This window comes from Cebus imitator, unplaced genomic scaffold, assembly GCF_001604975.1.
Source record: "Cebus imitator isolate Cc_AM_T3 unplaced genomic scaffold, Cebus_imitator-1.0 Scaffold396, whole genome shotgun sequence".
Classification (NCBI taxonomy): domain Eukaryota; kingdom Metazoa; phylum Chordata; class Mammalia; order Primates; family Cebidae; genus Cebus; species Cebus imitator.
Window position 1 is genome coordinate 1,496,998 of NW_016107711.1, and position 26,542 is coordinate 1,523,539.

Sequence of the window (26,542 nt, forward strand, 5' to 3'; positions counted from 1 at the left end):
AGACATTTTACTGGGTATAATAATGGTACTATAGTTATACATTTTTAAATGTCTACATTAATAACTTTTAATCTAAGAATAGAGTTTCCTTTTTAAATGTTTATTAGTTTATTTAAAGAAACTAGGTAATTTATCTTATAGAAGTGCCCAAGTGTCATTTTAACATATTCCTTTACTCCTCATATTTCCTGTGAACTGGTCAGTAGATCTAGAAGCTTGTATAGATCCGGATTCAATTTCTCCAGCAAAAACATTCCATAGGTGGTGCTTTATACTTCTTACTAGATTACATTAGAAGGCACCTATCTGATCATCCCACATTCTTAGTCAGTTAAGATACATATGGAAGGATTTACATATAAAAATGATATGATAGCTGAGATTTGGTATAAAATAGTACAGCAAAATAACAAAAAAGTATGGAAAGATAAACAAGAATGGCAGCATGCTGAGGCTAGTTGAAGATTGGTGATAGGTATGTGGTAGTTTAAATATTTCTAAAATATTATTTTTTAAAAATCTGGCTCCTACCTAAACCTCCAAAGCCTCATCCCTTGGCCAGATGCAGTGGCTCACACCTGTAATCCCAGCACTTTGGGAGGCTGAGGCGCGTGGATCACCTAAGGTCAGGAGTTCAAGACCAACCTGGCCAACATGGTGAAACCATCTCTATCAGAAACACTAAAATTAGCTGGGTATGGTGGCACACAACTGTAATCCCAGAGACTCAGAGGGATGAGGCAGGAGAATCGCTTAAACACAGGAGGCAGAGGTTTCAGTGAGCCAAGATCATGCCACTGCACTCCAGCCTGGGCAACAGAGCAAGCCTTTGTCTCAAAGGAAAAAGAAAAAAGAAAAAAAAGTCTCATCCCCTATTACCTCCTAAGATGTACCCTATGTTCTGGCCATACTAAACTAAGTATTAATAGTAGTTCCTCAGAAAGGCATACAATTTCACCCTCCACCTCTGCATACTCTAGTCAGGCTACCCAGAACACCCTTCTCCTTTTTTGTCCTGGCAAACGCCCACTCATCTTTCCAGACTTGGCTCAGATGTCACTTCCCTGAGAAAAACCTCTCTACCCGCCAGTCTCATACTAAGCTGGCTTTCCCTACTAATCCAATGGCTAATTCCAAAGGCACTGCAATTACATACCTGTCTACCACCCCAATTCAGATCATGAACGCCTTTAGTGTTGCTCAAAGTCTGCATAAAAGGACTTCCCAGAGGCCTGAAGTCTACCAGGAGAAGCTCCTGGAGAAGTCTTGAATAAACACACTGGGCCACAGGAACATTTGGTCCCAACTATTCATACCTGCTAAGCAGAGAGGTACAAAGGCATCATCTCCAGAGCAGTAGGAAGGACGAAAGCTCAGAAAGGAATAAGACCCCTGAGAATATCCAAGGAAGCGTCTTAGGCCTAGCAGAATCCTCACTATCCACAAATGCTACCACCCACAGTGGCATGGATCGATTGGGAACCTAGGACACAGCTTCTCAAAACTGAAATGCATATGTATCCTTTGGAAACCTAGTTTAAGATGCAGATTCTGAATCAGTAGGACTGAGATTCTGTGTTCCAGGAACTGCTGATGCTGCAGGTCTGCAGATCACGCTTTAACTTGAAGGCTTGGGGGATCTGGGGAGTGCGCCCTTTCTCAGGGAACAGGCAGCATTCACTTCTGTCCTCTGTATTACTTCTCTCTTTTTAGCTTATACATCATGTCCTTAAAAAAACAAAAGCAGTCAAAAAATCAAAACTCTAATTCTTCTGCATCTGCTGGCCTCTTTCTTCCAACATTTATAATGGCTCTACGGTGACAATGATGCCATGTCATTCAATTCAATTTTCTCAGCCTGGGAAAGACAGGCCCTCAATAAACGCCCATGAAATCATACTATATCTAACAGAAGGTTCCCAATCTATAATGGTTGGACTTATGCTTTTTCAACTTTACAATGGTACAAAACCATTCTGTTTTTCACTTTCAGTACAGTATTCAATAAACTACATGAGATACTCAACATTCTGTTATAAAATAGGCTTTGTGTTAGAGAATTCTGCTTAACTGTAGGCTGATATAAGAGTCTGAGCACGTTTACAGCAGGTGAGGCTAAGCTGTGACGTTCGGTAGGTTAGGTGTAGGTATTTCTGATTCATTGCTTGTTAAGATATTTTTGCTTATTTGTCTGTCTTTCCCACTGATTATCGGTTTCTTGAAGAGAGAGATTTTTCCTTTTGTTCTGTGGCACACACTCTGGCACATGATGGGTACTCAGTAAATGACTGTTAACCTAGGGTTGATGACTGACCATATAAACCACTACATTCAGGTTCCTAAAGAAAACACTAAGAATACATTCTGAATTTGCAATCCTTTTTTCTAAGGATTTAAAATGCTCACATGTATGACTCATGTGAGTGTTCACAAAAGTTCAGTAATACATACTGAAAGGGTCATCAGCTCCCCCTGACAAGAAAATGGCATATATTATATTTCTTCCCAGACAACCTTATCAACACAGAAAACAACAGTTAACAAACAATACCTCAGTCTTCCCACATTCATCAGGCGGATCCTGGTGTATGGCCACTTGATACTTGACATACAAAGAAAAGGACTGGCTGAAGGACGACTTGAACTCTGGGTCCTCAAAGGAGACAGGTACTAACCTCACCTTCAGAGCAAGGAAAATACAAGCAAATGCTATTGAAACATCTCTAACTGATGATATGCTTCTGAAGGTGAGGCTAGAGTAAGATCTCCGCAAATCCACACCAAAGCTCAAACTGGAATTTGTCATGAAAAGAAACCTCAGACTGGGTGGACAGGTGCAGAGACTGAAGTGCTACCACTGTACTAAAACTTAGGAAAATGTCAAACTCGTAAGAGCCAAGAGCCAACAATTTGTTGTTGTTTGTTCCTCTATCCACCTATTGTAGTTTTCTGCATAAACTAGAGTCAATATTGTTGCTAACAGTGGTCATGATCACTACTTTTGTCACCTCTATTTATACTGTTTTAAGCTTTTTTTTCCCTTCCAGATTTTTCTTGGGTCATTTAAATTATAAAATTATTAGCATACGAGTTCTTCTATTAAAACATTCTAACTTCCTTTTCTAGTCCCACTCAATTATGCAAGGGTAACAGATTAACAAAGAATAATTTAATTGTGATGAATTCTTTCTACATTAGTCTTTCAAATACAAATAAAGCATTATAATCTTGTTAGGCAAAGTATATATCTACCATAAAAATATCAAGTTTCCTGCCTTTTCCGCACAGATATTTTAATTTAGAGCTCTACTACTATCTTTTAGATAAATGCCTCCAAAATAGTGACTTTAAATAACTTTACATATTACTTTCCACTCTGAAATTATACATGACTGGCACTTCACATGGCACTCGGTCAAATTTGCACTTTCAGAATGTCCATTAATTCAGTCTTACGTCTTTGCAGATATGCTGCAAATTGAACACAAATAAAATGTAGCACAAATAAACGAAGATTTCATTAAATGATATTAAGTGAAAGGGAAAGCTTTGTTTGCATAGGAAAATTACACTTGGTCTGCTGACCTGGCTCTCAGTTGGCGTATCAGGTGAGTTCTTGTGAATAACCATCTGGTAACGTTTATAGACCTGGTAAGACTCCAGAAGTGTGGCTTTGAACTGCGAACTTGGTGGAGATGATCTCACCACCCTCACCTTCAGAAGCAGTTAAAAAAACAATGTTCACTAATTCATTCGTTTACTCATTTTGTGGAATATGCATTAACAGTAACTCCCATCCAAGAAACCAAGTTTCAACAATTATTAAGGCACCGAAATATAATATTTTAATATTAAAAACCAGTTAGTAAATAAAGCAAAAAGTTATTTTTGTAGCATACAGACTCATTAAGACAGAGGAGGATCCCCTCGAAATTTTCAGCCTCAGCTTTCATGACTGGATTATGTAAGCCTGCCTCTACTGTAAACAGTCAGAGTATTTCTAGCACTCATACACACATATGACACACACAAATACTCTCTAGTTATACACAGCTCACCATCAGTAACTCTCAGAAAGACTAAAAATATGAATACAGTTTTTAGACACTCATTCATCATTGCTAACTCTAAACTTAAACTCTACTGTTTAAGTATAAAAGACCTCATAAAGTATTCCTACTTCATAGTATAGTTAACAAGTATGACTGTGAAATCACATTTCCTTTGTTCAAATCTTATAGTCTAATAGCCTCTGTGCCTTAGTTTCATCAAATGTAAAATAAAGACAAGTTTAAAATAGTAATTGCATGCAGTAATGGCTAACATTTATTTTAACATTATTTACTAACCACTTAAAGTGTATTAACAAAACAGAACAGTCAAATGCAATGCAATGAAAACAACTGGAAACTTGACCTGTGCGTGGGAAGTAATTCTGTGAAGAAACAGTGACACCTAGTGGTGAAAGATTTCCATACATCCTGAGTATCATTACATTCAAAAAGTAAAAGTAACCACTGGAGAACTGTTAGGTGTGCTTGGCCCCCAGAATGCATTACTATTTATGATCAAAAGATAAAAGACACCTCATAAAATTTTTTTTTCTTTTCCTTCTTCCTGTTGATTTGCATGTAAAATATTTTAAGCAGCGTATTCAACTCTCTTTAGAATTTTGGAAGGACAAAAACTCAGTATCCAAATCAAAGTAGCCAAGCAGTTACAAAAGCTAAAATCTATGTGTAATAATACATAGATTGAATTTGGGCTTAGAATGCATAAAAGTTAATTTTTATTATCAGGACTTTAGTGATAAGTGATATTCTTAGATGATACTAATCTATAAAATTCAAAGGCTGACCAGCTACTAATCATGTATGAGAATAAGATAAAAATCATTATGGCTAATATTTTTATTTATTTTATTTTTTTGAGACAGAGTTTTGCTCTGTCACCAGGCTGGAGTGCAGTGGCATGATCTCGGCTCACTGAAACCTCCATCTCCTGGGTTCAAGTGATTCTCATGTCTCAGCCTCCCTAACAGTTGGGATTACAGGTGTATGCCACCACGCCTGGCTAATTTTGGTATTTTTAGTAGAGATGGGGTTTCACTGTGGTGGCCAGGCTGATCTCAAACTCTGGACCTCAAGAGATCCACCCACCTCAGCCTCCCAAAGTGTTAGGATTACAGGTGTGAGCCACCACGCCCAGGCCTTGTTTTTGAATTTTATATATGAGAAACTAATATTGAGAAATCTTGATCTGATCTAGAAATGTAAATAAATTTGGAAAAAAGGAGGAATTTGATTCTGAAAGTATTCATATTATGCCCAAATTGGTTTGGGCATTAATGAGAGATTTCAGCAGTACAATTTAGCCCTATTTAGAGAATTCCTAACTGCTGGCTTATGTATGTGACAATACTTGCTATCTTTATCAAGCTCAGAATATTGTAATGGATAAAATAGTGTTTGCCTTGTGTAATCTACTCTCTTTCACTAAACCAAAACTGCTAAAAATACAATTTTAAGGAGTATTTCTTTCACTTTACTAAATCTCAATCAAAGTAACGTGCTAAAATTGGGTTTTCACAAGTTTACTATTTAAAGTATTCTCAAAGTCTTTTTTTTTAAAAAGTTTTTTTTTTAAAGTTTCACTATTTAAAGTATTCTCAAAGTCTTTTTAAAATAAGAGAGTTTCTCTCAAATAGCAGTTAACTTAGTTAACTTAGTATACACAAATATTACTTATTCCCAATTCTCTTTAATTTCTCATTATTTAACTAGAAAAACATCAACTGGTTAGAACTTCAAATAAAAATAAATGAGATGCCCAAACAAAAAATAATAAAACAAATAACAAAAGTCCTCCAAAGTACCTCTAACTTGTGTGATGCATTCTCTGGTAAAGATTCAAAAATTAAATCTTCAAGTGCTTTGGGCTGGTTGGATTTAGCCTTTGCTGGAAACAAAGATGGTGGCTGACCTTGAGCCTGGAAACCCTCATGTTCTCCAGCTGGGTTCTGCTGCATGAGTTTTAACCTTTTCCTTTCTTTCCGGATTTCCTTTGCTTTTCGACAGGGAGGCTTACTCAAATCAGCCCCTTTGCCTAAAAAGAATTTTAAAATGTTAGACCAATCACACTTGGCTCCGGAAAAGTTTTTTCACATGTCTCAAAGATTCTACAGAGTAAGTCCAAAGCATTCCAATGGTTAGGCTAGCTTTGGGGTAGATGTTTCTGAGGATCCGGACACAGAGCTGTAAGTTGATCTAAAATTCTACCTTAGAAGCGGGAGTTGCCAAGGAAAAGTAAATATAGCACAGAAACTTTCCAAGGAGGCTCTTACTGCTGAAAATATTTTCTTTAAAAAACACTTCCATCTACTTCTCTGCCTCTGTGAGGAAGAACATAATCAAATCAAAGTATCTCCAGCTTTAAAAGGACACTGCTATCTCTGCCCAACCTTTCTGAGGGCCATTTCTCTGAAAGCACTGCTAACATAGATAAATACTTAGGAACCAAGTGTAAAGGAATACTGATCCCAGCACAAACTCTGGCAGGATTTTTTAAATGAAAGAATCCTTGCACACCTGTAATTCTAGCATTTGGGAAGCTAAGCAGTCAGATCACCTGAGGTTGGGAGTTTGAGACCAGCCTGGCCAACATGGGGAAATCCTGTTTCTTTTTTCCTTTTTTTTTTTTTTGTGAGACGGAGTCTCGCTCTGTCACACAGGCTGGAGTGCAGTGGCACGATCTCAGCTCACTGCAACCTCCATCTGCTGGGTTCAAGCAATTCCGCTGCCTCAGCCTCCCGAGTAGCTGGGATTATAGGCACACACCACCATACCCAGCTAATTTTTTGTATTTTTAGTAGAGATGGGGTTTCACCATGTTGGCCAGGCTGGTCTCAAATTCCTAACCTCATGATCCATGTACCCCAGCCTCCCAAAGTGCTGGGATTACAGGCGTGAGCCACCGTGCCCGCCCATGAAACCCTGTTTCTACTAAAAATACAAAAATTAACCAGGTGTGATAGTACACACCTGTAATCCCAGCTACGCAGGAGGCTAAGCATGAGAATCACTTGAACTCGGGAGGCAGAGGTTGTGGTGAGTTCAGATGGCACCACTGCACTCCAGCCTGGGCAACAGAGGGAGACTCTGTCTCAAAAANCAAGTGATCTTACTCCCTGAGCCTCAGTTTCCCCGTGTGTAAAATGGGAACAATGATGACACCTCCTAGGCGTGTTGTGGGAATTTTATGAAGTAATGTGTATGAGAGACTGAGCTAGCACTTGGCACCAGCATTCCAGCAAGAGGAGCTGGCGCTGGGCAGTGTCTTATGTCGAGAAGAGACAGAGTAAGATGATGATTCAAATTTCCCTCTGGCTTTCATAAAGTGAACGTTCCTGCTGCCTTTGGGGGATTGAGGAAAGCAGAGATCAGAGAGCAATAAGGCAAGGAATTGGAGACGGGAAGTATGTGGCTCAGGCTTTGACAAGGGAGTGGATGTGGCTTCTAGTCTTAGACGGTATATACATCTATCAGCCTCCACTGCATATTTTTCCCAAATTCCAATTAAAACATAGAGACACAGTAAGAGTTGAAAACCCACACCATCACCATAAACTAGTCTTGACAGCTGATCGCCAGAATGGGGGCTGGAGAGTAGAGTGGCACATTTCTACTTACAATCAAGCCAGTGGGACTAGATCAAAAAGTGCGACTGTAATAAACCCCCAGGCTATACTGCCCACAGAGTGGCATTGCCTCCCATTCTAAAAATAACTCGAAAAATCCTTTATTCCTCCCCTCAGTGTCTGACCCTCTAAAAAAAAAAGCCAGGTCTTTGTCAAGTGGACAATGCACAGCCAGCACTCTAGTGCAGAGCTGCTTTCGAGGAAAAGTGCTCTTCCCTGTCCCCCAGGGGCGCTTCTCGGCGGAAATTCACTTTGAGATGGCAGCTCCCAGAAAAGACCTAAGCGCAAAGTGAGAGGAGTGGTGAAGCATTGTAGGAGGTGGCAATGTTCCTTGCAAATACAGATAGGGGCAGAGATGGGAAGGGGAGGCTAGAATATCATTTTTTTAAAGCTACATTTGTGGAGAGCATTACACAGCCAGGATAGAGAGGTAGAAGATGGTTCCATTTCAGTTCCAAAGAGATAAGTAGATGAAAGCCTGATAAATCCTGCTAATGGATCTAAAACTCTCCAGCTGTAGATTTGGGACGGGAATCAGCCAGCACCCTGGTGGGGCCAAAGTTGCAGCAGATAGTACTGGAAACCCAGTCAACAGCCTTGTCCCCCTTTCCTGCTAGCTGAGCTGAATTTTTGGTTCAGAGTCTACCGTCTCCCCATAGGTAACTTGGGTAAATTCTGGTTGTTCTAAGACATTCGTGTACACTCATTCTCTTTGCCAATGAATAGTTTAGGGTTGGACCTATAATCCATTTCAGGCCAACAGAAGTTAGCTGGGGATGGGGATTCAGACAAAGTTTCTTGCTTTTAAAAAGATACCTGCGAGGAAGAAACAGTTCTTTTTCTGCCTCTGAATGGTAAGGATGTGATGTCTGGAGCTGCTGCAGCCAACTTGCTACCATGAGGGAACCAGCCTATATGATAAGAATGGCAGAGAGGACAGAGAAAAAACCTGAGTCCTCGAGGACACTTTTGAGCTGCTGAGTGAACCAAGCTCTAAAGCTTAATGGGACATAAGCCTGTCTTTAAGTTGAGGAGCATCTACATATAGATAGGTAGGTAGATAAATAGATAGATAGATAGATAGATAGATAGATAGATAGACATAAAGAGAGCGAGAGAAAAAGAACTACACTACGAAATAGTGCATATTGTTTTAAAGTAGCATGAAATAGTTGAAAAATTTTTACATGCACAAACCTCCATGAAGCACTACAATCAGCAACATAAACAAAATAAAAGCAAGTCATCTAGAAATGAAAGCACATCCTCTAAAATAATTTGAGTCAAAACTGCAACACTAAAAAGAAACACAGAAATATTAATCTTGGACTAAGCAATGGTTTCTTAGCGATGACACCAAAAGCACAAACAACCAAAGAAAAAATAGGTAAGTTAGACTTCATCAAAATTAAAAGCTTTTGGCTGGGCACAGTGGTTCATGCCTGTAATCCCAGCACTTTGGGTGGCTGAGGCAGGTGGATCACGAGATCAAGAGATCAAGAACATTCTGGCCGACATGGTGAAACCCCATCTCTATTAAAAATACAAAAATTAGCTGGGCGTGGAGGCGCACACCTGTAGTCCTAGCTATTCTGGTGGCTGAGGCAGGGGAATTGCTTGAGCCTGGGAGGCAGAGGCTGCAGTGAGCTGAGATCATGCCACTGCATTCCAGCCTGGTGACAGAAAAAAACTCAAACAAAAAAAAAAAAAAAAAAAAAAAAAAAAAAAAGGAGGATTTCGCCATATTAGGGGATATCATATTTTATGAACCTCCCAGGTCAATAAATTCCTTTGACAGCATGGAAATAGATCATCAGTGTAAAATCAGCATACTATACCAACCCTGCACTCACAGAGGTTCAAAGCCATTCAAGAATTCCAGATTAGTCCCAAATGATTTGAATAGAGTTTAGCCCTGCATAATTTCTAATTAAGTCCAAAGGAATAGACTTGTAACATTTTTTAGATTAAGATGAAAATGCAGGCTAGCCATGGTGGCTCAGGTCTATAATCCTAGCACTTTGGGAGGCCAAGATGAGAGGACTCCTTAAGCCCAGGAGTGCCCAACCAGCCTGGGAAACAGAGCAAGACCTCATCTCCACAAATGACTTTTTTAGGCCAGGTATGGTAGCTCACACCCATAATCCCAACACTATGGGAGGCTGAGGCAGGCCGATCACTTGAATCCAGGAGTTCAAGACCAGCCTGAGCAACATGTTGAAACCCCGTCTCTACTAAAAATACAAAAAATTAGCTAGCTGTAGTGACATGCACTGATAGTCCCAACTACTCCGGAAGCTGAGGCAGGAGGATTGCTTGAGCCCAGGAGGTCAAGGCTACAGTGAGTCCTGATTGTGTCACTACACTCCAGCCTGGGAGACAGAGTAAGACCTTGTCTCAAAAAAAAAAATTAAAAAGGAAATGCAGTTTTGCTTTTGCAGGTTCCTAAAAACCTGCAAAAGCAAACAGAGGCAGGAGAATTGCTTGAATCCAGGTGGCAGAGGTTGCAGGGAACCAAGATGTCACCACTGTACTCCAGCCTCAGAGTCAGCCTCCAAGTGTAGTGGTGAAATCTCTGCTCACTGAAACCTCCCCCACGGGGTTCAAATGATTCTCCCACCTCAGCCTCCTGAGGAGCAGAGATTACAGGCACGCACACCCACGCCTGGCTAATTTTTGTATTTTTAGTAGAGATGAGGTTTCACCACACTGGCCAGGCTGGTCTCCAACTCCTGACCTTATGATCCGCCCGTCTCAGCCTCCCAAAGTGCTAGGATTACAGGTGTGAGTCACTGCACCCGGCCAAAATCCAAGGATTTTAAGACAGTCTCAGATTTTTACTGAAAGATATGTTGCTTATTTTTGGAGGCAGAGTCTCACTCTGTCGCCCAGGCTGGAGTATGGTGGCACGATCTCAGTTCACTGCAACCTCTGCCTCCTGGGTTCAAGCGATTCTCCCACCTCAGCCTCCCAAGTAGCTGGGATTATAGGCATCTGCCATCACGCCCAGCTAATTTTTTGTATTTTAGTAGAGACAGGGTTTCACTGTGTTGCCCAGGCTGGTCTCGAACTCCTGACCTGGTGATCCATCCGCCTCAGTCTCCCAAAGTGCTGGGATTACAGACATGAGCCACCATGTCCAGCCAAAAGATATCTTAAGGGAAAAAAAAAACCTGCAAAAATAGTTTTTAATGTTTCAGTAACCATAATGCTGGAAGTATACGGTTGTCATTCTAAAACTGCTGTGTAATATGGGAAAAAGCAAAAGGTTAATGTGTGATATTCTAATCTAATTCTACCATCCCCAGTGTTCCTGAGGACTACGTTTCTCTCAGGGTAGAAGAAAGAAACTACAAAGGTCAAAAAAAATAAAAATAAAAAAAATAAAGATAAAACGTATGGCCGGGCACAGTGGCTCATCCCTGCAATCCCAGCACTTTGGGAGGCCGAGGCAGGTGGATCCCTTGAGGCCAGGAATTCAAGACCAGCCTGACCAACATGGCAAAACCCCTATCTCTACTAAAAATACAAAAATTAGCCAGGTGTGGTGGTGTACACCTGTAGTCCCAGCTACTCAGGAGGCAGAGGTGGGACAATCACTTAAACCAGGAAGGCAGAGGCTGCAGTGAGCCAAGATGGTGCCTCATTCTAATGAATGAGTTTAAGCATGGAATATTCATGACTATTAGTATTAAAAAGAGAGGCACCCAGACATTACACGTCCCCTGAAAGACCACTCTAAACCCATGAAGTAATCTTGCCCATCCTCAAATAATTGAAACTCAAATCTGATTAAGACTTGCCACCCTGCCCCACCACGAAAAAAAAAAAAAAAGAAAATTTAGCCTAGAATCTGATCAAGGCTCTATATCCAACAATCAAATTACAAGCAGGCAGAGGAACATGTTAAACTGCAAATGTAACCAGTCGACACAGAAAGTGGAACAAATAACCGAGACAAACAACCCAATAGAGGAATAATGGAAGGGGAACCTCCAGAACAAAAAAGGTTTTTCTGTTTGTTTGTTTGTTTGTTTGTTTGTTTTTGAGACAGGGTCTCATTCTCATCACCCAGGCTGGAGTGCACTGGCTCGATCTCAACTCACTGCAGCCTCGACTTCCCAAGCCAAGGCGATCCTCCCACCTCAGCCTCCCAAGTAGCCAGGACTACAGCTGTGCGCCACAATGCCTGGCTAATATTTTGTATTTCTAGTAGAGACGGATTTCACCATATTGTTCAGGCTGGTCTCAAACTCCTGGGCTCAAGCAATCCACCTGCCTTGGTCTCCCAAAGTGCTGAGATTACAGGTGTAAGCCACCACGCCTGGCCAAAAGAGATTTTTTTAAATGTATCAACAATCACTATATGTGGACACTGTCTGGATCCTGACACAAACAAATGCTTAAAAATGGAATCTGAACCCTGAAGATTCAATGGCATTAAGAAATTTTATTCAAATATAATAATGGTATTGTGAATATGTTTTTTTTTAAGTTCTTATCTTTTAGAAATGTATTCTGAAATATAGGATAGCACAATGTCTGGGGTTTGCTTCAATATAATTTTGGAAGGGGGAACTGGATGACACAAGAGTGGCTATTGTGAGTCAGTAATCTTTCCAAACGCAGGTAGAGTACATGGAAGTCCATTATACTATTCAATCTACGTTCACCTATGTTTGAATAACAAAGATTTTAAAAATTGACAAACCATAAGTAACTTTATTTAAAAAAGAATAAATAAAAGAATTGACCCTACCTCCAAGAGAGAAATAATTGAAAGAAACTGTCTAAATCATTCAAAATATTTTACTAGGGGCTGGGCACAGCGGCTCACACCTATAATCTCAACACTTTGAGAGGCCAAGGTGGGAGGATAACTTGAGGTGAGGAGTTGGAGACCAGCCTGGGTAATATAGTGAGACCCCATCTCTACAAAAAATTTTAGAATAGCTAGGTGTGGTGACAAGTTCCTGTAGTTCCACCCACTCAGGAACCTAAGGCAAGAAGAAAACTGGCCCCAGAAGCTCAAGGCTGTAGTGAGCTATGATCACACCACTTCACCTCAGCCTGGGCAACAGAGCAAGACCCTGCCTCAAATTTAAAAATAAATATTTTATTGAACTATTACCCTTAATTAGGATGAAATCTCAGACCAAAATCAATTTAAATACCATGAAAAGTTCATGTAAAAAACTATTCAATAAAATTGCAAATGGAGAATTTTCTCTACTTTAACATGTGTAACATAGTTTAGACAAGAAAAACTAAAACAGTACTAAAAGTCTTTCCCTTGGATCGTTTTCCATAAACATAAGAACTAATTCAAAAACTGATGCCATCTAACAAACTAATAACCATCCAACTTCACATTTTATGAAATAATTTTGAGAGTCATACATACACATATTAAACCCATTTAATACTGGATAAACTTTATAAGTCTTATTCTTGTATAAGTACTGACATAGAAAAAAAAAAATCTTTCCTGACAAAAGGCAAAGTTAAACATCAAAATCTGGACATTTTAAAACTAAAATATACTACAATTGCCTTTAAAAATTTAATGATAAACTGAAGAATTTTATAATGTATTTTGGACATAATACCTATAATTCATGTTGTCTCATTTAATGCTAAAATAAGAATGTTTATCACAACTTTTCCCCGACAAAAATTTGATTCTCAACCCTGTAAGGCTCCACATTTTAAAATGTCTGTATTTAGGGATACGGCTATTATTTCAGGCTTTTCAAGCACAGTAGTTTATAAAACGCATGATTTGTCTAATTCTAGCCAGTAATAAATAAAGCAGGGTTCTGTTTTACAGATTGCTTGAATAAGTCACCCTTTTGCCTGATGGAAAGACCTAGGGTTTAAAATGACTCAGCAAAAAGAAAAGCAGTGAATAGGCCTTGATATGAAAAATCTTTATTACCTGGCTTAGGAACTGTGTGAACTTTAACTGAATGTGATGGTTCACCAGAGGCCAACTTCTCTCCTACGAAATCTTGTGACTGAAGTAATTCATGAGGTTCTTCTTTCTTGGAGTTTTTTCCTTCACTCTCTAAACTCTCTTTGAGGTCATCACTGAGCGTTTTAAGATCACACTGTATATCCAATTTATTTATCAATGCAAAGTCACCCACAACAGCATCATCCACTGTGGAATCCATGGGCTCATCTACAAATCAGAAGAAATTAAAAATCCATCAGCTGGGTCATTTGACACGGTTAAGATAAATACAGAAATAGAATGTCCCTATTACCCATTGTGGCAGAATTACTATCTGGCCACCAAATCCACTCATCCTCCAAAATAAGAGAGCTGCACTTAACATTGTGGCACAGCTGGGCGTGGTGGTTCATGCCAGGAATCCCAGTTCTTTGGGAGGCCAACACAGGAGGACTGCTTGAGGCCTTGAGGCCAAGAGTTTAAGACCTGCCTGGGCAACATAGTGAGACACTATCTCTACAAAAAATTAAAAAAAAAAAAAAATGTGGCACCCTAGCAGGGGAATATACTACCAGACCCTTTACCAGAGGTGACCAAGCTCCTGCCAATGGCACATAACATAACTGATATGTCCAACTGTGCTTTACTAGTTTTAAAGGAAGCTTGTGACCCTGAACTTCTACCCTTTCCCCCCAATGGCTAGATCAGTAAAAAACCACAGCAACCTGGGAAATCATGTTAAGAAAGTCCCAGAATGACTGGTGGGCAGCAGAGCTGTAGCCAACCTAGAACACTCACACTGAACTATTATGTGAGGAAAGAAACAGACTTTTATCTTTTTTTTTAGTTATTGCATTTTGGTTTCTTTGTCATAGCCGTTTATTCCTTTACCCTAATGAGTACATCACTCCTAAGAATTAAGTTCCAGGCACAGATAATTCAGAAGCCTATAACAAGTCAAATAAAGAACCAAATGTAAACACTACATAGGAAAGACAAGCAACCACCAACTACCAATTTACAAGTAGACAATACCTTCAACGCTTAGCTCCATGTGAAATTTTTTTTTTTTTTTTTTTTTTTTTTTTTTTTTTTTTTTTTTTTTTTTTTTTTTTTTTTTTTTTTTTTTTTTTTTTTTTTTTTTTTTTTTTTTTGTGCAGACAGAGTCTTGCTCTATCACCTAGGCTGGAGTGCGGTGGCATGATATTGACTCACTGCAGTCTTGACCTCCCTGATTCTCATGCCTCAGCCTTCCAAGTAGCTGGGACTACATGTACCACCATGACTGGCTAATTTTTGTATTTTTAGCAGAGACAGGGTTTCGCCACGTTGCCCAGGCTGGTCTCTAACTCCTGGGCTCAAGGGATCCTCCCAACTTGGCCTCTCAAAGTGCTGGGATTACAGCTGTGAGCCACCATGCCCAGTCCAGAACATGATTCCTGGTCACCAAAATACTTGTAAATTGACTAGTCAATAAAATCTATTTTACCTTTAAGGTTATGCACTACAATATTTATCAGAGCTACACCAAAATTCTGAGGTTTCTGATGCTCTAAGTGCCCTTGAACCTCTAAAAGATGTCTGGCCTCTTTGTTGACCCAGCTCTGCAAAGCTCCTCCAAGGTCCTGAATCCTGGTCCATTAAGAGCTGTGCATGAGGCTAAAGAACTTACCTGCCTTGATGGTCACTGTACCGCCAGTATTTATTTAAACAGTGACTGAGGCATTGTAGGCATTCAAAACATATTTGTAGGGTCAGATGTGGTGGCTCATGCCTGTAAATCCCAGCAGTCAGGGAGGCTAAGGCAGGAGGACTGCTTGAGCCCAGGAGTTTGAAACCAGCCTGGGCAACATAAAGAGACCTTGTCTCTATTTTTAAAAAAATAAAAAATAATTAAAAGAAAAACGTATTTGTGGAATGAATGAATAAGCTAAGGCTAAAATGAGAGGGACCCAGGATGAGGCATTTCCTATGGCAACAGTGAAGAGGAGCTCTAAGAACAGCAATCCCAATTTTTATGCTCACACGTCAGCCACTGCCAATAAGAAAACTTAAATAAAACCAAAAATAGTGAACAAACCTAACGGAAAAAAAGCAAATCATCCATAACCAAAGTTAAATGAATGCTATTAATTATCTTTTAGCAAAGCCACTCAAAATTGATCAAAAAAGAGAACTGAAGACAGCATAATTTACTGAAGTAAAGCCTTATTCAAACAAAGAAAATCTGATCTTTATTCACCATTAAAAGAACAGTGCAATTTTGCACAAGCTACATGTAAGCATTTGCTTTTTGAGAGACAATGCCACTTTCTATTTACTTCATAAGGATAGTATTAGGATCAAGAAAGGTGAATTATCAAAGCATTCTAGAAACTGACATTTGATAAACTCCAGGAAATCACATCTTTCACATGATCCTCTATATTCTTTCCAAACTCTTCTGATACATATTCCCTATACCTTGATTTGGGGGCCCATGGTAACAGTAATAGCGGTGCTCACAGTAGCCACTGTCATTGTAGTACATGACCGTATTAATTACCCTTCCCCTACCTAACTTAAGATGACTGAAAGTGGGACCCCTGCAAACATGGACAGTAAATAGTTTTTAGACCCAGCCCATCTTACCCTTACAACTTCCTTTGGGAATCTCCCCTTTAGCCAGAAATTTCAACATTTTTTTCAAAACCTTCTTGTGAGATTTTGAAGGCTGAAACTGTAAAGGTCGGCACCTAGGAAAGCAAAATAAATATTTAAAAAGCGAACTCAAACCTCGAAGAAATAAGATCAACTCTGGATATTATCTAGTACAATGAGATAACCCCATGCCTGAGATTTCTGGTTAAAGATGGGGCTTCATGTAGCCTCTAATCCCAGCCCATATCACACTAAGACTATAGTTGTGAGATTTTTTTTTAAAAAAGAGAAAGACATAAAACACTAGAAAAAAGAGAAGGGGAGAAGTGTTAGAAGCTGGAAAACAGATGTACAAGTGGCAATTCTGCTTTAACAGACCAAAGAAAGTTGAATCCTAGGCCAACAGTGAAAAAAAAAAAAAAAAAAAAAAAAAAAAAAAAAGGAAAAAAAAAAAAAAAAAAGCCAGTTTTCTCTATATTACCCTTAAAAGTCTTAGGGATTGCTGACACCTGATGCCTCTGGAAATATGAGTGAAAGTAGGCCTAGAAATAGAAATATCCCTTTAAAGTCTTGTTTTTGAAGCAGTTAGAACAGATGTCAGATCCCCTCTCCCACCCCAGGCTCCCCACTACTCAACCCAGCAGAAAACTGCAATATTTCAGGAAAGAGTAAAAAATAGAGCCACTTACAGGATGGATGCAAGCCACAGCTGAAAGCAGCTTAAATGAAAGTGTACATAGTACATGTTGAGATCACCAACCCAGCCCCAGAACAACAGCAGGTTATGTAATACTTTCTCTCCGGAATGTGATCAGACCTAAAATACTAACATCAGGGATTCCCCAACAGAACAGCCAGCCAGATCACCCACCGTAAACAAGGCAAGAAATATCCATGGCCCACAATGAACAAAACTCATCAGGTACACAGAATTTCCAATGGAACACTGAAAAGTCATAATCACCAGACACTCAAGGAGAGTCTCTACTGAAAAAACAGGTGCCAAACAAACTGGAGAAAGTAACTTGGCAGACACAGACCATGGCAGAAAGAAAAGAACCTTTTAAAAAAAAATCCTTAAAAAGATCTCATTGCTTAAGCCACTACACCCATAAAGTAACAAGCTGTTATCAACCAAACAAACAAACAAGAGTCTGAGAACAAAAAGACCTTCAGAAGTAAAAATATGACAGGAGAAGTTTAAAAATTAAGTAGAAGACCTGAAAACTAAAGTTGAAAAAATGTCCCAGAAGATTCTGCAAAAAAGATACGAAAAACTGAAGAGAAAAGGTAAAATCAGAGACCAGTTTAAAAGGTCCAAAATCTAAACAAAGGCATTAAAAAAAGAAGAAAATGGAGGTGAGAAGATAAAACAAAAAATTTTTTAAATTTTCCCTTATCCTTAAAGGATAAGATGGGACAAGTTCCCAGGAAAGAAGGGCCCCTCCAGTTCCCCTGTGATTGACAAAACAGATACAGAACCAAACGGATTATGAAATGTAAGAACAGAGGATAGAAAAGCTTCCAAAGAGAAAGAACACGTTTCAGACAAAAGTACGAGACTCAGAATACCACTGCACTTCTCAACAGTAATAATAGTGGAACAAAGCTTTCAAAATTCTAGGAAAATTATTTTCATCCTACATTCCTGTACCCTGCCAAACTAAAGTTTGAACAGTGAATCAATGTTTGCAGACACACAAGGTCTCAAAAATGTATCTTACGCACTTTTTCTATTAGAAGATTTGCTTCACTAAAACAAGGGAACAGTCCAAGAAGGAAGGGTTTCCAACTCAGGCACTAAAAAGAATCCCCAAGATGACAATAAAAAGAATAGTCCAAGCCAGGCGCAGTGGCTCACGCCTGTAATCCCTAAATTTTGGGAGCCCGAGGCAAATGAATCACTTTAGGTGAGGGGTTCAAGACCAGCTTGGCCAACATGATGAAACCAACTCTACTAAAAATATAAAAATTAGCCGGGCATGGTGGCGGGTGCCTGTAATCCCAGCTACTCAGGAGGCTGAGCCAGGAGAATCATTTGCACCCGTGACGCAAAGGTTGCAGTGAGCTGAGATTGCACCATTGTACTCCAGCCTGGGCAGCAAGAGCAAAACCTCGTCTCAAAAAAAAAAAAAAAAAAAAAGCTGATGCATTTAAACATACTAAGAAGAAACTTACATAACTGGGATTTATTTTCAAAATAATCTGTTCATAGCTATACAGACTATGCAAACAAAAAAGATAATAACTCTAAGGAGAGCAAAAACTTGTACAGGAAAGGAAAAGTAATCATAGTACCCACCATGGCTCAGCTGTGAAGCATATTTACACAGTCACAATGATGTGAATGAATACATCTGCCCAAAATTATGACTTCTAAATGGAAAGCTTGGGATGGAGACAAAAAAGAGCTTGAATGTGGCAGGGAAACAGGGGTAAGAGAAAACTAAATCCTTATCTTCCATAGAGAGAAGCCTGGAAATAATGGAGAAAACTAAAGAAAAAGAAAGAAAAATCAAGGGTTACAATTATATAAGCATGTTGCTTAAAGACAGGAAGATGAAAAACCTAAAAAATTAGTTCAAATGTTTTAAGATGACTGCCATGGGGGAACAGGAAATGGGAAAGGGGGGTTGGAGGACTGCTTTTTCCAAAACAAGCTTTACTGAAACTTAATACTTTAAATTTTGAGCATGTGTAATTCTGATAAAAATAAAAACAAAGCAAAACAAAAACCACAGCCAGAGAAGTTCATTCTCGTTTATACATACATACTGGGGAGTCCTGACTTCTTGTTCTAACAAGAAGCTAAACTGTAGCTATAAGCTTCCTTTATTTAAGTTCTCACTGTAACTACTGCTATATACAAGGTGAAAAATATCCAGAAGAGTAAACATGGAAAATGACTCCATCAGAAGATGTATAATGAAATTACAAAGAGAAGCAATTCGGGAAACATTTGATGCCATGTAAAATGCAAAAATCACGTAACTACTTTGTTTTGCAATGTTCACTGAATCCCCTTTTATAAAGGCAATATACCTAGAATACTGCTTTCCATGTAACAGGCACCAAATAGATTCTTGAATCTTTTTCTTTAACCAACCGAAATCCCACTTTTTTATCATAAAGATTAGGCCAATAAACTTCAAATTTATGAATAGAATCCTGCCCATAATCCATAAATTGCTAATTGAAGACAAATGACTTCTGCCTTAAAAGACATCTTCTCTTTATAACCACGAAAGCTGAAAGAGGACAGCACAAGATACTCTGTCACTCTATCCTTTATGTAATGAGACAATGTCAGCACACCAGACCCCATTTTTCTCATCCTCTGTCAATCCTACGGCCAGTCAGGTAAAAGAGAAGGCTCCCAGCCAGGCCTGGTGGCTCACGCCTGTAATCCCAGCACTTTGGGAGGCCAAGGCGGGCAGATCACCTGAGGTCCAGGAGTTCGAGACCAGCTTGGTCAACATGGCAAAACCCCGTCTGTACTAAAAATACAAAAAAATTAGCTGAGCGTGGTGGTGCACCCCTGTAATCCCAGCTAGTCGGGAGGCTAAGGCAGGAGAATTGCTTGAACCCAGGAGGCAGAGGTTGCAGTGAGCCGAGATTTGAGACGTTGCACTCCAGCTCAGATGACAGTGCAAGACTCCATCTCAAAACAAAAAAAGAGAACTGGACTCTGAATGTAGGTGGCAGATTAAATGTAAGGCCTCTTCCTTCCAATTAATTTTTTTTTCAATTTTTACTTTAGATTCAGGGGTTACCAGTACAGGCTGTTACCTGGATATACCGCCTGACGCTGAGGTTTGCAATATGAAGGAGCCTTCCACCCAGGTACTGATCATCATAACCAAGTTGGTTTTTCAACCTTTAGTTCATGCCCTCCCTCCTCCTCTAATAGTTCCCAGATTCTACTTTTGCCATCTTTATGTCCTTGAGTACCCAAGGTTTAGCTCCCACTTAGGAGAACATGCCCCTACTAAGTAATTTATAGGAGCTTGCAGTATTGTACTACAAGCGCTGTGTCAAGCAATATACCAGAATGTAGAAAATCTTAAGCTAAGTCCTATAAAATTTAGCATCCAAAAGTAATGTATTACCAACATTTTCCCAATATTTCATGGCATTCATTGACAAGATTGCTAAATTAAGAGGGTATTTTTTCACATATTTATATCTGAGCCAATCAAACAGTATTACTAAAAACTACTGATGAACACATAAATATAGCATCAGTATGTAGAAAAGACATAACTCATTTGCTTTTCCTTTTAAAGGACATCTACCTAGAGTAGAAATAAAAACTTAAAAAGCACAAGAGATGACTAAAAAATTATACACAATCTTCATATTGTAGATCCTCTACTAATTAAAATTCTTACCTTATTGTGTACTGAGGACAACATGTTTGATTCATGACAGGTTTGTACACATATTTTCCACTTCTAAAATTATAAAAATAGTTTGTTAATGTCTTATATATTTTTCACACATACCAAAATAGACTAGCACAGAAGCATAAAATTAAGGGTAAAAAATCTAACCAATATTATAGAAATGCATGTAGGTTTAATTACTCTTCATAAGCCAAATAATCTTCAAAGTAGGTGTACCAAAGTTTAGAACCCAGCCTTTTATTTCCTAAAGCTCTACTTGTGTACCCCAAGGCCAGTCACCGCAGTTAACCTCTCACCAGCATCTGCCACCCATCCTTAATACCACAAGGGCAATGAGAGAAACGCCCACGATCCTGTGGGGCTCATGCATGTGCTGTCTGTTACAACCACATTTGGGTATTCCACATGCGCCAGTACAAAGTAGCCCAAAACTAACCCGGTTCTTTCCACGCATTCCAGATCTATGGTAGTAACTGAACCCTCATTCTGTTCTCAAGTCAGAAACCTGGGAGTCATTTTAGACTCTTCCCTGGAATTCACCTCTATATCCTGTTAGCAAGCTTTCCCATTTTAAACCCTGTCTTAAATTGTCCCCTCCTATTGCCATTCCAACTAATATGCCAGTCCTCGTCATCACACATCTTGATAATGAAATAACCTCTGAACTCATCTTCCTGCCTCTATGACCATCCCCTCAAATACCTCTCAGCCAACTGAACAATGTTTTCTAAACCAAATTCCGTCACATTTCTCTCTTACCATAAAATCCTTCCATGACTGCCTTCTACCTTTTAAAAGTTCTGGCCAGGCATGGTGGTTCACACCTATAATCCCAACACTTTGAGAAGCTAAGCTGGAGGAACACCTACAATCAGGAGCCCAAGACCAGCATGGACAACGCAGCAAGATCTTTAAAAAAATTTAAAAATTAGCCAGATGTTGTGATGCACACCTGTAGTCCTAGCCACTGGAGAGGCTAAGGCAAGAGGATCACCTGAGTGTGGCAATTTGGGGTTACAGTGAGCTATGATAATGCCACTATACTCCACCCTGGGCAACAGAGCGAGACTGTATCTCTAAAAAAAAAAAAAAAAAAAAAAAAAAAAATTCCATATCATGGCATACAAAGTCCTTTAAAATCTGACCTATGTCTACCTTCTGAATCTCATTAAGTTTAAGGAAAGTTGTGATGTTTCAGCTGGTGCTCCCAATCCCACGTCTTTTGGTGAGTATTAGCATACGGTATTTAGTATTACTTATATTTACACAAGGAACTTTAAGAGTTACTTAAAAATCATCTACATAAAAATAACTACTCGAAACAGGCCATGTGTGGACCTTAATGAAATCCTTATTCAAATAAACCAACAGTTAAAGAAGACATTTTTGAGACAATCTGGAAAATCTAATAAAAAGTAGGTAACAGGTAACATCAAATAATTTTTTATTAATTTTCTAAGGTGTGACAACAGCAGTATGGGTAAGTTAAAAAGAAAAAAAGACCCCTCTCTTAGAGATACATACTTAGGGCTGATCTACTCATAGGATAAATGTAATAATAAATACTGATGTAATTTGCTGTTAAATATTGAAAGGAGGAGCAGGTGCCAGGCAAAATGGCTCATGCCTGTAATCCCAGCACTTCGGGAGGCTAAGGTGGGCGGATCACTTGAGGTCAGGAGTTCGAGACCAGCCTGGCCAACATGGTGAAACCCCATCTTTAAAAAAAAAAAAAAGGAGGAACAGGAGAATCAAACATGATTGGCAGAACGTTAACAGCTGTTGAAACTTAGTGATAGGTACCTAAGGTTCATTCTAATGTATTCTTTGCTTTTATGGATATTTGACATTTTCCTAATGAAGTTTTTTAAGAGAGAGAGAAAAAAAATCACTGCACAAAAGAATATAATAAAAATTTTCTTAAACCTCTTTCCAACAACATGAAAGCGTTTTAAAGGCATGCTGTATTTTTCAAGAACCTGAGTAATAGCAGGAAGACTCTGTATCAGGAAGCTTTACCTTCGCCATCCTCGGTCTATGAGATCCTGATAATCCTGTACTGTCATGGAATGTGCCCACATGCCTGAAAAAATAAGTAGTGCGTTAATGAGGGCAGGGTGACCTTTTTTCTTTTTTAAATTCAAAGTGTGATTTTTAAAAACAGGAGTATTTAGGTTAAAATTCCAAAACTCTCACATTGGAGAAAGGAAAAGTTTGTACATACTTCACACCTGTTAGTCTGACACACATACAGCACACATAAAAAATGACAGTATATTTATTTTAATTCAAAAAAACACATCAAAGTAATTATATTTATTTGAAGATTAGTCAGCAGTTTCTATGACATTATAAATTTAGGTCCTCACTGCAATCAGAATGCATCAGACCTTCAAACTTTAGTAATATCCCCAATGATTTAACATGCTGGTCTCTTCAGAAAACTTAGCAAAATGTTCTGTGCTTGTTAGTTCTCCTGATTTATATACAGGTATATATTTACAGTGCAGTCTTCAGCATTAAAAATTGGAGAAAAGTATGTAACAATATTTCTTCTAAGTGTAAGAATTAAAAGTAATTCAAATGCCAAGGAACAGGAAGATGATTACAGGGGCTATGATGATATCGACATGATGGAATAATTACACAACTATGGAAAAAAAAGAAGACTATGAGGAAACATTTAAAGGCATATCAGAACTAAAGCTAAGGCTTGGTGCGGTGGTGGCTCAAGCCTATAATCCCAACACTTTGGGAGGCCAACATAGAAGATCACTTGAAGTCAGGAGTTCAACACAAGCCTGGGCAACATAGCAAGTCTCTCTTTCCACAAGAAATAAAAATAATAGTAATTAGTCAGGTTCTGTGGCATGTGCCTATGGTCTCAGCTACTTGGGAGGCTGAGGTGGGAAGAGGCTTGAGGCCAGGAGTTTGAGGCTGCAGTAAGCTATAAATGCCCCACTGCACGCCAGCCTGAGCTAAGTAGCAAGGCCCTGTCTCTTAAAAAAAAAAAAAAATTAAAGTTAAAAGGCATGGATTTTTCTCTTTTGTAAACAGTAAATCGCATCAGAGATATGTAACGATAGAGACAGGACTGACAGAGCAGGATACAGTGGGTAGTGGGAAAGGTACGGCACTGGAGTCCAACAGAAATATCTGGATACCTGGCAGGCACCCACTGATACTAAGGAGTCACCCAATGAGCCTCAATTTCATCATCTGTAAATAAGAAAAACAAAACTCACCTACCCAATAAGTAGATGCCCCATAATAAAGAGTATTAAAATCAAAATTGAGATACTAGAAATTGATGGTTATTTTCTCTTGATGGAAAGGTTGCAGGCATATTTCCTCCACAAAATGTGAAATACAAGACATTTATGTTAGCCAGTTTTCTCTTGCCACAATTACTGGAAAAAAATAAGCAATGACCTATTAAGATATTAACTTTAGGCACGTTTAATGTAACTTACTGATTTTATAATTATTATAGCCAAAATACAAAAATTCTGAAAAAGAGAAGGAAGGAACTCATATTACTCTAAGGCCATATTACCACTGTCAGTATTTGGTGTGCTTCTGGGCCTTCTTCCTCCCAGAACTGTAATCACCTCGCAGAAGCTATTTGTATTCTGTTGATTTTCTCCGTTTAACTCCACACTGGAAGCATTTTTCCACTTAGTCTTCATAATCCTCACCTCTAATGATAGCATAACTGTCTACTCAAGACCGCTGCCCACAAGAAGCACTTAATAAACACTTTTAATGAAGGAGTAAATGCACACACCGTTATCGATCAAATCATCCCCCACTCACACCTTTTCATGGAAAATGCCTGTGTGTTTTCATGCAAATTTCGTCTTCTACAATGCCAGGCTGTTCCATTAGGGTAATAGATTCTACAGTCTATATTGGCCAATGCTTGGCAAGGCAGGAAATAAGCACGATGTTTTGTTTATCAACAACAAATCTCCCCCAAAGAAATCTGAATCACTAGGCAAAAACAAAACAAACTTGTGGGCTGGCTTTGCTGTCGTCGGGGTGGGTGGAGGAAATACATAGCATATAAGCAAATGGTAAAAATTTCAAACAGATCAGGCCAAACAGAACCCCTAGCCGGTAGCGACCTCGGTCACCAGTTTGTCTTTTTTTAAAAAATAAAAACTTTTTTTAAACCCAGAAATGCAAGGGGTTCATCCTGTATGTATGTTCGTCCAGGGACATCTGAGTCATACATGACGGGCACCTGTATGCACATCCACAGCTCCTTTCCGCACCGCGTCTCGCCCTCGCTACCGGGATGCTCCCACCACAGCACCCACCGGTCAGCCCTGGCCATTACGGCTCAGGTGCGTTCTCCGGCACTGTGTGCCCGTCCTTCACCTCACCCATCTACCCCACACAGGCATTCGTCTCCCGACTCTGGGGAGACCATCACGATCTCGCGGGTCCGGGCACTGGTGGGGATTTTCCTGCAGAACAAGCACCGCGAAGTTGCCCCGCTGAGCCGGCGCCGCGGCCCTCCCGAGGGTGACCCCTCCGTCTAGGCCGTGGTACTGGGGCCGCCCAGGGACTCCGGCCGCCTCGCGTCCCAGCTGGAGGACCGCGGGATCCCGAGACCAGGCACCCGGCTTCCCACGCCCGCCGTCCCGGCTAGCTCACCATTGGAGCGGCTGCCCAACTCGTTCTTGCAGTAACCACAGCGGTAGAAGTCCTCGCTGGGGAAATAGTCCACGATGCTGGGCGAACCCCCGGCCCAGAAAGCCATGGCCTCGGCCCGGCGAACGCTCAGGCTTCCGGCCCAGCGTCGCCGCCACTGCCGCCGCCACCCCACAATGCAGCGCGCCGCCCGAGAGCCCCCCGAGGCTCCCACGAAGCCACTCGGGCGCCCGCAGGCCCGGTCGGCCCGGCGCCTCTTGGGGCTGACGCCGCCCGCGCCATCTTGACCGAGGGCAGCTTTCCACTATTTCCGTTCTTTCTCCGTAAGGGGCCGCCGTCGTCAGTAAGGGTGAGGCGGAGAGACCGGGCAGGATGGGGAGAGTCGAGAGGGGAAGGGAAGCGGGGGTGTCGGGGTGCAAGCCTGCTCTTTCCACCGCTGAGGGCCTGCCCGAGGCGCGGCGGGCGCGGCAGGGGTTGGGCGCGAGGCGGCTGTGCCAGCCCTGGCGTCGGGGACACTCACCGCAGGACGCTTTGCCCTCCTTGGAGTCGCAGTAGCCGCAGTGGTAGCCAGCCCTGAGGCCCTTGTATTCCACCACCGAAGCCATGGCCGCCGCGAGGGTCCGCTCCGACCGGCCACGCCTCTCGGCGCCCGGGGCCGACCTCCGGGAAGCGCGGGGGCCCGTGGAGGGAGGGGTGAAGAGAGAGGCTGGGCGCGGGGGCCCGTGGGCGGGGATGGTGGTCGTGCCCCCAAGCCCCGCGTTTGGGCCAGCGCTTCCCACAGCTGTGCGGTGTCAGCCCCATTTCACAGGTAAGGAAACTGAGGACCGAAGGTTGTGATTATCCCAAGGTCATTTCTGGCAGGTGTAGGATTGAACGTTCCCCTCTCAGGCCGCCCCTTGTCACCATGTAGATGACTTGCTTGCGCTTCTTCCAGATCAGCTGGCACGCACTCCAGTGCCCGTGGATACAAGAACAAAAGCAGGTATTCCGAGAATAGCGAGGATTTGCAAATTGAAGAACAATTAAGGCTTTTAAAGGAAACAGCTATCAGAGCCAGTTGCTGTCTTGTGTCACTGTCAGCCCAGTGCCACATATAATTTTAATAAGAGATGCTGGAAGTACAGTTTTTGTTTTTTTGTTTTGTTTTTTTTTAACTCTACAGGCCAAACAGAATAATCTGAATCC

The 26,542-nt window shown here is 40.6% G+C and overlaps 1 protein-coding gene across 11 annotated transcripts in view; it reads right to left on the minus strand.

Moving 5' to 3' along the window:
- The window catches only part of ATE1 (arginyltransferase 1), a 157,046-nt gene extending 130,710 nt beyond the window's left edge, over positions 1–26,336 (minus strand). Inside the window, exons 1-8 of one of the 11 annotated variants that reach the window (XM_017508588.2) lie at positions 25,878–26,325; positions 22,718–22,781; positions 20,684–20,746; positions 16,284–16,387; positions 13,635–13,880; positions 5,876–6,105; positions 3,586–3,714; positions 2,552–2,680 (exon numbers count right to left, since the gene is read on the minus strand). In XM_017508588.2, the coding sequence (XP_017364077.1) occupies positions 2,552–2,680; positions 3,586–3,714; positions 5,876–6,105; positions 13,635–13,880; positions 16,284–16,387; positions 20,684–20,746; positions 22,718–22,781; positions 25,878–25,962 (1,050 nt within the window). In that variant the 5' untranslated portion in view covers positions 25,963–26,325. Of the gene's footprint in view, positions 1–2,551; positions 2,681–3,585; positions 3,715–5,875; positions 6,106–13,634; positions 13,881–16,283; positions 16,388–20,683; positions 20,747–22,717; positions 22,782–24,254; positions 25,290–25,360; positions 25,573–25,877 lie in introns of those variants that run through there. The other 10 variants (XM_017508587.2, XM_037731369.1, XM_037731368.1 and 7 more) reach the window with 10 other exon arrangements.
- Between the last annotated feature and the right edge of the window lie 206 nt (positions 26,337–26,542).